The sequence below is a fragment of the Siniperca chuatsi genome, linkage group LG18 (assembly GCF_020085105.1).
Source record: "Siniperca chuatsi isolate FFG_IHB_CAS linkage group LG18, ASM2008510v1, whole genome shotgun sequence".
NCBI classification, from domain to species: domain Eukaryota; kingdom Metazoa; phylum Chordata; class Actinopteri; order Centrarchiformes; family Sinipercidae; genus Siniperca; species Siniperca chuatsi.
The window spans coordinates 10,495,557-10,509,014 of NC_058059.1; the positions used below are offsets into that span (position 1 = coordinate 10,495,557).

Consider the following 13,458-nt stretch of genomic DNA (forward strand, 5'->3'; position numbering starts at 1 on the left):
GTATTTACTCACTATTGCCTTTATAACCAGGATGAAAGCACGTAAAAAGAAACACTCCTGTTGAAGAGTGGAGAATGGCGACTCCTCTACTATACTATTATTGCTCCTCTATCTTCATTGACTCAATCTTATTAATTTGTGTTATTATTCTTTTCTGGATTTTCATTTATACTTAGCTTTCATTTCATTTTAGCCAAATTGCTGTTTAAAAGATACGACAGGCAATATTCTATATTTTTCTTATTGTCAATAAATCCCATGAAAAGACCACAACTAACAATATGTTTGTCCTTCTCGCAATACTTTCTGACTTCCCTACCCTGTCCGTGGCATGTAAATCTTTAAAAACGGCTCACTAATGTTTAATTTCATTTTTTAAAAACGCTTAGTAATAACGTTACTCAAACATGAGTAAATAGTGCATTTGTTGGGGACTATTTTCAGCTGCGGATTAATACACATTTGGTGTTCTAGTGAGTATTTACAGCATGTGGGATTGACTTAAAATAAACTACAGTGCCTGAGTTCATGGTAATGAAGAAACGTGCCACACAGTGCAAAAGTGTGGCTCATTGATGTGTCATTAATTTTTTTGGACAACAATGGAACAGAATAACCTATATTAGGTTTTGACAAAACAGGCAATACTTGTTTGTTGGATCAATTCATTTGATGACAATAAGAAACATAGAATTTCTCTGGCCTCTTCCTTTCATATATTCTGTTGAAATTAACAGTTTATGTGCGCCACCTACCATTTGTCATATTTCTATTTAATCAGATCAGAAATACTTTATTGATCCCCGAGTGGAAACTCTTTTGTTACAGCTGCTCAATCAAACCTTATCTATCTATCAAACCTTTGTTTGATAGACTAAAGGATATCAAAAAGGATATTTGACTTAAATTCTGAGCATCAGAGTTACATTATATAAGATGAGGCATAATGGAGCAATGACTAACTCTCACTGGCTTCGGAAACTCTTTGTATCCCACCAACACACAATCATTGGCTCAAATGAATCAAAATGGATGAATCTGAATTAATTGACATGCAAGAGGGTGCACAGGTATGCTGAACAGCAATAATAGGGGAGGACTTTTTTCCCCACCCCTTCTGCACTGCACCTCCATTATAACAACTCTTTAAGGAGTTCTCAAAGGATTACAAAGTGCTCTGTTAGGTTCCTTAATTTTCAGTTCATCACTTGGTATATAATATTACCACATTAAGCACGTAGGTAAGGGCTTAAAATGAAACTCTAGTCTACAGCATAAGCAGGGAGCTGATATTTTCCCTTTTAATACAGGCTCAGAGAATCACTGCAGATATGGAGGACACTGACTCATAAATCTCAACACAAGTTTGGGATTTAGCCACTGGGGGATTTAAAGAGAACTGTGGAAACTCTGGATAGCACTGAAGTAGAGAAGACAGAGGGGCTGATAAGGTAAAGTGATACTATACTTGGATTTAATGGCTATATACCAAATAAAATGCTCAAGTGATTACATAAATACCATGTTTGTGTGTGTAAAACCATGTGTAAAAAAACACGTTGAGTCCAGCAGCAACAGCAGTATGTCTAGTTGGACTCCGTTCCAGACCTGCAGCCTCTACTGTCTATGCTATCCTGGTCACATTCCTGAGTTGTAAATTCACAGCTATATTTACTTGGCTCAGAGTCTGTGAGAATGTTGCAGTGTCTCCCTGCTTACATCCACCTGTCCCTATTTGTAATACCAAATAATCACCGTACCACTGTATCTTTGTCACCAGACGTTACTATTAATACTCCCATGGTGCCAATGTTAGAGTTGCATTAGCTCTCTGTCATTCTTTATGAATTTACACAGCATGAAAGTATGATGAAAAACCAGTAGGGACAGTATGGACTAGAATTGTTTTTCTTTTTTAGTACTTGCCATAAGTATATAACAATAATTCCTATTGATATAATTATTTAAATTAATGAAAATGAAACTCCACTAAAATGATTAAACACAACGTTACTACATTAGGTGAAACACAATCACCTGTCGCAACAATCCCACTTTTAGTTAAAAGTCTCCCGACAGCCCGCAATCAAACACAAAAACATTGTTCAATTAAGACTGCTGGCTATGGCAGGCAAGAGAAAAAATATTTGAGAATTTTGTAAATTAAATGTAAGACTATTAATATATTCTAAGGCCTTTTTTCCAGGAAACTCATTTGAATGCTTTTTAAGACTTTTCATGGCCTGCAGATAATATTATTTAACTTTTATTTAAATGTAATGCTACAGCAAAGCAGATCAATCATTGTTATGCTTAAGCCAGGCACTCACATTGCAATGCCTACAGTTATGTAAGAGATTGGTGTTTAAACGACATGTACATCGGGACTACATCTGGACTGTCGAACTAAGCCTTGAAGCACAATAACTGCTTACTATACAGTATAATGTAATTTTCCATTTAAATTAATGATAGCCATTAAATACTGAACATCCCACAAGCACAGGGGTAACTTTAATTGCCATCAGTGTAATTACAGCATGTGATGCAGTTGGATCCCACACCTCCCACACTCTGCCAAGACTTTGTAATAAACTCACACATTACAAACAGCTCCTGAGGGAAAGCATCTAGTTCCTTTGCACAGTTATAAGCTGAAGTTAAGCTGAGCACCTCATCTGACCTATGCCTGCCTTGTCCATAATTAATTTCTGCGAATATTAATACCTTCACTCACATTAATAAAACATGAGACTTTGTCCCCTTCATTTACTTTAAATTTCTCTCTCTCCACAGCTGTATAACTTAAAAGGAGCTTACTAAAGGTCGGGGAAATCTAATGGGATGAGGGCAGGTCTAAAAAAGTGGAGAAAAGCAGATAGAGCTACAATTTATGAATAATTTTCAGTGAGCCCATTACAGACTAATTTTACTAAGGCTAATTCTTTACACCGCCAGTGTCGGCATGCTATTGCAGCACTGTCCCCGGTGCTGATGTGCTGCCAGGTAGTGATAATATGTTCACGTGTCTTGGCTGATAAACCCCCTCCCTTTTTAATCCCTCATGGTTTTCTCAGTGTTGAGAATTGTCAAAAACATCAAAACATTTCATTATGACTGAATGCAGTAAGGACAAAGTGTGAAACATTCTTCATCGCCAGTGTGCTTAAACAAAATACATGTTTGAGGCCTGTCATGTCTCATCATTCCATGCCAATGTGCCATGTGTAGCACCTCCATATAGCAACAACAAGCCATGCTGTCCTCTAACAAAAATGAACTAGAAATCTACTATCTAGTTCCCTGAATTTTTGGTACCACTTTCTAGCACCCTTTATAAGTTGTAACTAATGGCTTTATTAATGGTTAATACATTTTTTAGTAATGCTTTATAGACCAGTTTCAAGTCATTAATGACAACACATTTTGGTTGTTAAAAATCGTATGGCTGGTGTTTATCCTTTCTATTTTGTAATAATGCAATTGTAATAAATGTAGGTTAGCCGCTAAAATTCTCATGGGTTTTTTTTTCTCACTTTATAATAATCATCACTTCTGTGGGTATAAATGTTGTTATTAATAAACCATATTAAATATCAAGTCAGCAGTAAGTGTTAATAAGTTGTTAATAAATTGACTTTGGTCCAGAAGGTAAGTGGTAAAACAGCCCAACCAGTTAAAGGAATTTGTCACACAAAAGGTGTCCTTATTAATGTTATGTTATAAGAGTTATGACTTATAAAACCTTCATAAGAGTGCCTTATTAGAAAATGGTCAGCAGAAGTCAAATTTTTAATATTCAGCCAACAAAACCTGCATTTTATTTCTGTTACTTATATAATTTAAATATAGGCATAAACAATATTTACACTTAGCCAGTAGCAAATTAATTTGTCAATCCTATGTCAGATTACTCAAATATACTACAAAATAGAAACGCCTTATCTGTAGTTGGAGTTTTACAGTGTGAATAATTTTCTAGCATTTGCAAACTGAGCTAAAGCCAAGAAACAATAACAGATTGGATCAGTATCGACTTTGGCTGGCAGACTCTGGCATAATCCGCAATCAAACATGTTTGGATGTAATTAATGTAAAAGCTTAGTGAACACATGACCTATGATTCCCATGCTTATCCTTTTTGACCAATCAGAAAAAAAAGCCATTGGTGACTGGTAGTTTGGCCACATGTCTGTTAATCTAAACATACTATAAAAAGGTACAAGCTTGCAGATGTTGACAATAAACTCTAAATCTGTGTGTCTGTGTTACACATACAGTAATACTTATTTTCTAGATGCACATTAAGCACATGACACTAACACAAGTTACATGCTCGAGTTGACATGGTGTTAGAACAGACCGGAGAGCTGTAAGAAAAACATGCCACTGTCTAAAAAGGTGAAAGCTCATAATGTTTGTGCTGAATCATTTGCAATGTCTCATCAGCAGACCTTTAGATTTTATTGATGATCAAAAAACAGGAGAAAGGAATAATTTTAGGGGCGGATATGGATGTATGTACCCAAAATCTGGGCAGTACAACACATTTGCTGACACCAGCACTGTTTAATATGCATTCAAACACAAGATGCTTGCTTAGTGAAAAGCGGAAAGTCCTAGATTCGGCAAATAAGAAAATTAACTACTTTAAGTGTTGACTGAGATTCAAGAGCTCAAACTGAAATACTGAAATAAAAAGGGATATTGATGAAATAATGCGCTAACCAAGTCTTCTCCTGAAAAACAGATTCCATATATTAGATGAAAACCACTGCAATCAAATTATACTTCAAGAGGTTGGATAAGATAACAACATCGTTAGTTTGGGATCAGTTCTGACCAAGTCGATGAAACCTAGGTTCTGACAGAGACAAAAGCTTAAGCTCAAACTGGATGCCAGCGCTATAGAAACAGGGAATGCTCACCTGAGTGGGAAATGTAGAGGGGATGCTGGGAAGCCAGCCGTGGCTCAGCTATTACACGAAAAACAGCTTTTGTGGCCAAAACAAGGAGCTGACCTCAAGTGCACTTGAATGAGGACTTCTCACATCAGGGGTGCAAGTAACTTGTTAAAGCTATCAGCGATAAAGGACTCTCATTAGGATGACAGTGAGGAGCACAAGTGTTTATATCAGAATAATGGGAAAAGAGTAGAAGGAATTGGGGTTAACAGTTTTAAATAGTAGGTGTAGGTAGGTGTGTTGAGTTTTCATTAAAAAGCCTTTTGGGAATGCTTTCTTCACAAACCTGTGCGGCTCTGGTGATGCTAAACGCCTTCCCCCTGACATCTGTGATAATGCCTGACATCCATGATCAAGTCTATTAGTTAAGACTTTAAGCCCATTCTCCGTAATCCATTCACATGCAGAGTTGAAATTGCTGTTGCATACACCTACGTTTATGTTGTGTCACATGTAAATGGAGAGGGAGTGTCGACTACTTCTTCTGCAGAGGCAGGGCTCTTTTTCTGAACACTGTGCATACTTGGAAGACCAAATGGGGTTTGATTGAAATTAAAACTCAGTATAAAGCTCCTTTGAAGTATCAGGATAAGTAATGACACTGAATTGCGTAATTCCTATGAGTGGGTTAAAGACAGAGAGGGAAAGAGAATGAAAGAGGAGGAACTAAGGCAGGTGGGTAATAGGTTGTGAGGTTGGGATGGACTTACTGGTATAGTGGCCTGGGTGTTATTTATCATCCATTATGTTCACGTAAGTGCCACTACAGTGCTCAAAGCTGTGCTTAGCATTTAAGCATGAATACCAGCACACAAAGTGATCATGTCCTTACATTCTGCAGCTTAATAGTACCAGTACCCATAGGACTGTGCAGCACATAGCTGTAGGTGAGTGGCACACAATAAAAAAAAAAAAGTGATAACTGCTATACAATTTGAAATAAATATTAATATTAAATATGACGATTAAAGATTACGGCAAAGTATAAAGCCAATGTTTTCACTTGCTTTGGATTTTAGCAGTGGGTTGTTTCACTGGCTACTTATGTTGCATTAAAATATTTTACATACATTTTACAAAGCCAAACTTGGTAATGGATACATCCAATTACTTTTATTATGTGTGGTTGTTGAGTCATTACACTCAAAAACACAAATGTGAATCTCATGGAGACACTAGACGAAAATTCAGGGGTCCAACAAAGTCATTGGGATACATCCTCTGTGCACTATGGGTATCTATACCAAACTTCAAGGCAATCCATCCAATAGCTGTTGAGAAATTTAACTCTGGAATAAAGTTGTGGATCGACCGACTGACCAACATTGCCATCCCTGGAGCTATTCTGCTAGCATGGCTAAAAACCTTGAATTTAATCAATATGTTTACAGATCGATTTTCTTTCATGTAATGTTATGAATACAAGTGGTCTGAGTCTGACCTCACATATTTATCTTCCTGATTATTTTTCTTATTGTAAAAAATTTAAAGAAATCTTGTGAAATCTTTCAAACTTTTCATAACAGTGTGGCCAGTGGCTATCCATGGGTGCGGTTCTCCAAATAGGGGGAGGCCTTAGAAAAAGTTATCTGCAGTACACCACCAAGTCAGCTCAGGGTGCAGAGAGAAGAGAAACAGGGGCGAGGTCTCCCTTGTCTGGTAGTGGATTATTGGATTTGGATTATCTGTGCAGACAAAATTACCCATTAGGGAAAATTGTAGCACGCTCTTTCAGAGAAGCCGGTGCACTCACCTCACACGGTAGTGTGACCTGAACAGCCTGGCTGGAACATTATGTACAGTACAGGAGACACACATACAGGAGTGACCAGAATCAGTAACATTCACTATAGGAGCAGCACACTGTTCATAGAAATGCCTGAAGATCCAAAACATGCACAGGCTGGGGAATGCAGTGGCACAGAGATGATGAATATGTCCGCAAAGCAAGGCAGGATGTGCTCAAGAGCTGCTAATCATCACTCACTTGGGGGGAGGTGGGGTGCTAGGAAAAAAAAAAAACAGAGAATAAGGGTGGGGGGTTGGGGGGAGGAGTGAGGGATGGTTTAGCTATTTTTATCTGGATTCCATGAAGACAGCTGACATCCTCCCAAGTGTCTGTGAGACTTTCCTGCACTTTCCATCACCAGGAACAGTGACACAAGAAATAAGAAAGTACTGTCACTATGTATTTCTGTTATATTTGTGGTATAATAAAAATTCTGCCACTCTGCCTTTAATGCTTTCATAGAGGCCAGTTGTGGAGTGTGTGCTGAAAATCTCATAAGCTCATCCGCTTTAGCTGAAAGCATTACAGACTTCGGGCTCTGTAACTGCCCGTGTGCCTCTGTAATCTGCCAATGTGTCTATCTTTACCTGAGACATCAAATAAATCTGGTGCTGACCACACATCTTTGTGATCATGTATGTAATGCTGCTTATTATGCCTCCTCAGACAAAACAAATTAGAAAATAGTTTGGTTGGTTGTTTGGTTGACCAATCTAAAAAATAAAAATACACATTTATAATTGATTTATAACCAATTTTTCACATGGAGACACCAATGGTGCCAATGGCTCCAGTCTACTGTTTTATATATATTAAAGACTATTGGGGAATGTGGATTTGACAATTTCAGCAGGTGGGTGGTTCAGGTCACAGTTTATGACCCTGACATTCCCGTGCAACTTCAGAGCGACCAGGCCCTCTGCCATCCAATTGGTGAGAGACGCGAGATAAGGGTGGACAGAGTGACAGGGACATGCTCCACAGCCATAAACCGGGAATGTAATTCTGTAGATGGTGGCCAGATGGGAGCCACACTGAGGCTCTGATACAAGCTATAGATCCCCATCAACATTCTCCCACAGCCCAATTTACCTCTGAGTCAATGAATTCCTTACTGAAGATTGAGGAATGAGCTGCATATCAAGAAGGATTTAGCATTTATTAGTGAACCATCTAAACGTGGCCTAAGGCTTGCTACCATGCTATTCTTCATGACACCTTGAATTACTGTATCTAGTTTTATATGGCTAATATTCAGATATTATTTTTCTCTGTATTAAGGACATACTAAGCATAGTGATGCCCTATTTTCGACTGCGATGATGTGAAGTGCTGTTACAATGTATGTTAAGATCTGATCTAGTCTGGAACCCCCCTGCTCATTTTTGATTTCCAAGGGGCATTATCAACGGGCACAGACCAAAATGTCTCTGGACGCGCAATTGGATAGACCTACAACCAATCAGAGCAACGAAACGTGCTGCGCTACGCATGCAAGTTGGGGTGGTGCTTGGTCAGTTTTCAAGCAGAAAAAAAAAAAAAAACTGTCACAAACTTTGTCAAGTTACAGCTGAACAGTACACTAAAATGTGTTCCTGAAAACACTTGAGGCGGGAAATAGGTAATGCAGTAACAGAATCTTGATTAATATTTTATCAGCACTGTCTAGCTGGACAGTTTGATCTGAGTTTCGTGAGTCTGGTGCGTTGCGCTGGACGGACCTGCAGACTGGACGCAGGTGCAGACCTACAACCAATCAAAGCAGCGAAACGTGTGACTTTTCAAATCTGGACTGGTGACGCTCCTCTGTCAGTCATCGTATCAAATCCGCCCCATATTAGATAAACAGTTGTGATCGGCCCGACCAGATCCAGGATGGGTGGAAAATCTGTCTGAATGGGAGGGGGCCCCAGACGTATCTGTCAGACCAAATGAAACATGAGCTCTGCAGATTCGTCTGGTTCCCAGGCTATAGAGAAGCACTACGTTAGTGAATAAGTCACATTATGATTAGACAATAATGTTTGCTTTTAATCTCAGTTTCATAATCACTAGAAAGAATAAACATAATCAAAGAGCCATTAACATGACTGCATTAATATATAAAATATTAAGTAGACAAATAATTTGTTGGAGAAATTTCGTTTATTTCCACTTTTTTTATGTAAAAATATACATCAAGCGGGGGTTTACTGCAAAAATCATTTGAAAAGTAAAATATAAAACTTTTTTTCTTCATCTCAAACCACATTCTTTTTTATTACAGTTCAAAATGTTGGGTTTGTTTAATTTTGGTACATTCTACATGGATGTACATTTTTGCCATTTGTTCATGACTGTACTGACAGACACGACTGGACTGAATTTTAATTCATATAGCCACTCTGAGAACACCATTTCACATAATTCAATGAAAGAGTGAAACGTTCAGACGTAAAGCCTAAAATGCTGGACACAAAATGTACTACTTTTTCTGAAGAAGGTCATGAACCTGTTTATAAAAAAAATCAGTTCAGTTTTCTATAATTTTCAAAAACATTGTAGAAAATCGGTTTCTAGGTACCTCACACTAACCCGCCTTCTGCATGTATGTATGTCAATACTCAATTCTCCTGTGTCCTAAGAAAATACTAAGATCAGAAAATACATAAACTTCCCAAATTAATACATATATCTGTAGAGAATGAACTGCACTCTGCAAGCTGCTTGAAAACGATTTCTACAAAATAATAAAAAATAATAATTCACGTTATTTACCGCTTTAACCCAAATGCAACACAATCTTCCCCCTTCCCCTCCACCCATTGTGTGGCACAAAGAGCTTGATTGCAGAGAGTACGGTAGCAGTGACGTCTAGCTCATGGAGGTTTAATAAAACTAGCTTCTCCAACTGGCAAATGTTTGAGGACTTGATCTGGAAGAAGAAATGACAGACAAAGCAGACAGGGAGAGATTATTGAAAAAGAGTTTCAACGCTTGAAACAGCACTAGTAGTAGTAGTATTATTAGAATTACCACAAGACCGGTACAATTTTCCATTTGATGTAATAATGCTGTTATTAACATGTTGCATATAGGATTTGAATGTTTCTGTCAACATTAGCATGATAAAGCTTCAATAAAAGTGTTGGAACAACCAGACAGATAATCTGAGTGATACTGAGGAGTTTATTTGTTTTTAAAGAGGACGATATGAGGAAATTTTGAATTTTAAAAGGGCTCAAGAAGATAAACAAAACTAGCAAAAGAGCTGGACAGACAGCTTGATATAAAAAATAAACACACACGCACAAACAGAAATAATATATTTAGGTTTTTTTCTTTGTGTAATTTATCAAATATCACTGGAAATTAAATGGCAATACGATTTCAAATGAATTCGATTTTTCAACCAGTGAATATGTGAGCATTTCATATGGATAAATGAGTTCAGGATTCAGTACACTGACCGCAGTGGCTTTACAATGTACTGGTGATTTCTGTTATTCTGTTATCTAATTTTGATGTTTTGTTTTCTTTGGTGGTTGTGGTGAGCTGTTAAATTGTGGTACAAAAGGATACTGATTTTTTATTTTATTTTGAGTTTCAGTCAAAAATTATTGAGGCTTGCATATTTGCAAAACTGATATTGATATATCAGGTTAGCAAAGAAATACAATAAGCATAAAGTTGAATATGCCTTAGGAGGAAGACCAAAAAGAAAAACTAAAAAAAAAAAAAAAAAAGAATGCGAGAGAAGGATTAACAGCATGTGAATATGTCCAATAGGCTAAGCCTCGTCTCGACACACTCCTGCACACTTCAGAGTGCATTCCACTGGAACACACCCCGGGGAACACTGGCTGCCATGTGACACACAGCAGCAAACGGAGGGAGAAGCAGCATGAGAGAGGGAGAGGTAGAAAGTGGGATTGAGGGATGAGAGACAGAAAAGGGGAGGCAAGAAGGATAGGAATGAAAATGTAATCATAAGGGGGAAATTAGTAAGGAAGTGCTACTAGAGCACTCATCATGCACCACCCTATTCAGGAACAGCGACTTTTCACAGGAGTTAGAATGATGTATATTTATTATGTGCAACATTGTTCAGTATTTATTGTATTATTTATGGGATCACCTATTGCAACGTGATTTAATGTATTATTCATTTATTTTGTGTTTTTTGTTCAAGGCTGAGACTGAAAAAAAAATCCCTGTATTCCATTATAGTGAAAAAGCAATAAAGCTGAATCTGACTCTAAATGAATGAATAGAGGAAAAAAGTCAAAGCAAAGGAAAGAAATGAGGGTAGATGAGGTGGTATTAAATCTGAAAGGTTCTATAGGGAGCCGTGTTGTGGAAGAAAGATGTGAGCTTCAGCAGGGTTCAAACACCACAGGTACAACACACTGCTGCCAGGGAGAGAGGTGGGTCTGTCTACTCATTTGTAGACACACACACACACACACAAATTAAAAGTAAATGTGTTGACCACACTTACTGGTTTGCAGACCCGAAGGTGTTTCCAGAGAATGCTACAAAAAAGGAAAAAAGTGATTAATTGTGACTGTAGCAATAAAACATTATGACTGTCAGTGTGCCCAAAGCAGAAAACCCACAATCCTAATGCAGTTCTCATTTCACAGCTTGAATTATCTACAACAAACACATCTGTGTGTCTATGTACATAACATGACCTGAAACAGACAAAGCTTTGCTGCATAGTGCTATCAAAGATAGAGATGAATGGATGAAAGGGCAATTGGACGGTCTGATGTATAGTATGTATATGACTAACAACAAAACCATAACAGGCTGCAGGAAAGCCAAAGTGACTGAACAAGTTACGGAGACGAAAGAGAAAAAAAAGACAACCATCACACAGAAATAAGTGGGAGGAAAATGACAAGGGAACTCTGATCTGCTAACAAATTTGGATCATGCATGCAAACTCAAAGACATGCATCATCTCTGTGGAGTGACACCTAATGGTGGGACATTTCTGAATCGGATATAAGTCCCATAACATGACCATAATATTCGGTGCCATTTAATCTTGATGCCTACTGAATTAGTACATGAACTAGCTGACTACCACTTGACTTTCGATAATTTGGTAGTAGTAATAAATATAGTACCACTGCAACACAACAGATGTAACGATGAGAGGAAAATCACCTAATTAACTTAAAAATTTGATGTGGATGAATAAAGTTCACTCCTTGGATATGTTTGATCTAACTTACAACTTGTTACAAAAGAGGCGAATGGACATCTTTTGTAAACCTTCATCTGGTGCAAAATCTACACTGACAGTATAATTATTGCACCGGAACAAGTAAATATTTGAATAAAATTAATCTTAGCTATTTCTGTTATACGAAGATTTGCTGTTCTGGATATTAATTTTGTTAAAAAACAATGTTGTGCAATTTTATTTCATTAATATTTTGATAATAAACAATGTACATCTGCATTTTAAAGCTTCCAAAGATTACCAACCAAAAAAAGGGCACAGACATAAGAAACAAATACACAGCAGGTGGAAAATTACAACTGTGATTCATATGATTTGTATATCTTTATACAATGAAAAGAGGTAAATACTAGACTGATCTCAAAGGCTATAAGATGCTTCGTTGTCTTGACTATTCAACTGTACTGATGTTGGAAGAATTGCATGCCGACTCCACTTGAGCCACTGACCAGGCTGCTTGCCTACTACTGCTTGCTTTAACCAAGTGCTGGTAAGCAAGAGGATATTTGAAGATGATGAGGGATGAAAAAAGGGGGCAGCTAAAGTAGTAGTCTCACCTCCTGCCTGTGGCTGTTGTCCAAAGCCTGAGAAGCTGCTGGGCTGACTTCCAAACCCAGAGCCCTGCTGAGCCAGGCCCCCGAATGACGGAGGGTTCTGATTGGCTAGAGCACCAAAGGACGGGGCGCTGGGAGGTGAGGCAAACCTGAAAACAGAAGCAGACACAGACGATGTGATATGGTATACAATAACAAAAAGGTACAACTACTACAACTACTTAATCTAAATAAATATCTGATACTGAGCAGGGTTGATGAGAAAAAATGGGTGAAAATATTAAGCCATAGGGCTGGATGCCATTTAACAGCGCTGCTTTACACCAGCAGTTTTTTTGTGCAAAGAGAGAAAAAGGAGATAAGAAAGAGAAATGACTAGTGTATATATTCATTGTTTAGCTCCTTTCAAATAAACATGCTAGCAAGGCAGAAGGTGTCAGATGGTGTGTGTGTTTGTGTGAGGATTGAGAGACGGGGGTTTAAGCGGTAATCCCTTCTACAGGACCCACCCCCATTGACTCCAAATTGGGAGAAAAGGGAGAATAAGCAAAACGGGGGTGTTTAATCTGCAGGCAGCAGTGAGATTATCTGAGGGGAATAATCTAGTCCTGCACAGGGCTTCATAGTTTTGGGCTCATAGCCATGCTCACTGTAACAAAGCACATGCACATTGTGGACACACAAGGTTGATAAAGCTGGAGAAATCATTAGAGTGGAAATGATAAAATAATCCCTTTCCCTGTAGTTTAATATACAATTTCAACTGGAATAAGGCTGACTTGCTGGGGGCTGTAAAGAATGTCCTATTCAGTAAGTGGAACTCGAGTTAAGATGTTTGTCAGATTTATAACTTTAATTGTAAGGACACACCTGCCACCTCAAGTCTTACCTGTTAGAGTTAGAAGAATAACTGTT

At 37.9% G+C, this 13,458-nt stretch overlaps 1 protein-coding gene across 7 annotated transcripts in view; it reads right to left on the reverse strand.

The window, feature by feature from the left end:
- Positions 1-8,879: 8,879 nt before the first annotated feature.
- The window catches only part of nup214 (nucleoporin 214), a 35,515-nt gene continuing 30,936 nt past the window's right edge, over positions 8,880-13,458 (reverse strand). For all 7 annotated transcript variants that reach the window (XM_044173060.1, XM_044173058.1, XM_044173062.1 and 4 more), the window contains exons 34-36: positions 12,547-12,692; positions 11,234-11,267; positions 8,880-9,667 (exon numbers count right to left, since the gene is read on the reverse strand). In XM_044173060.1, coding sequence (XP_044028995.1) covers positions 9,631-9,667; positions 11,234-11,267; positions 12,547-12,692 — 217 coding nt within the window. In that variant the 3' untranslated portion in view covers positions 8,880-9,630. The remainder of the gene's footprint in view (positions 9,668-11,233; positions 11,268-12,546; positions 12,693-13,458) is intronic.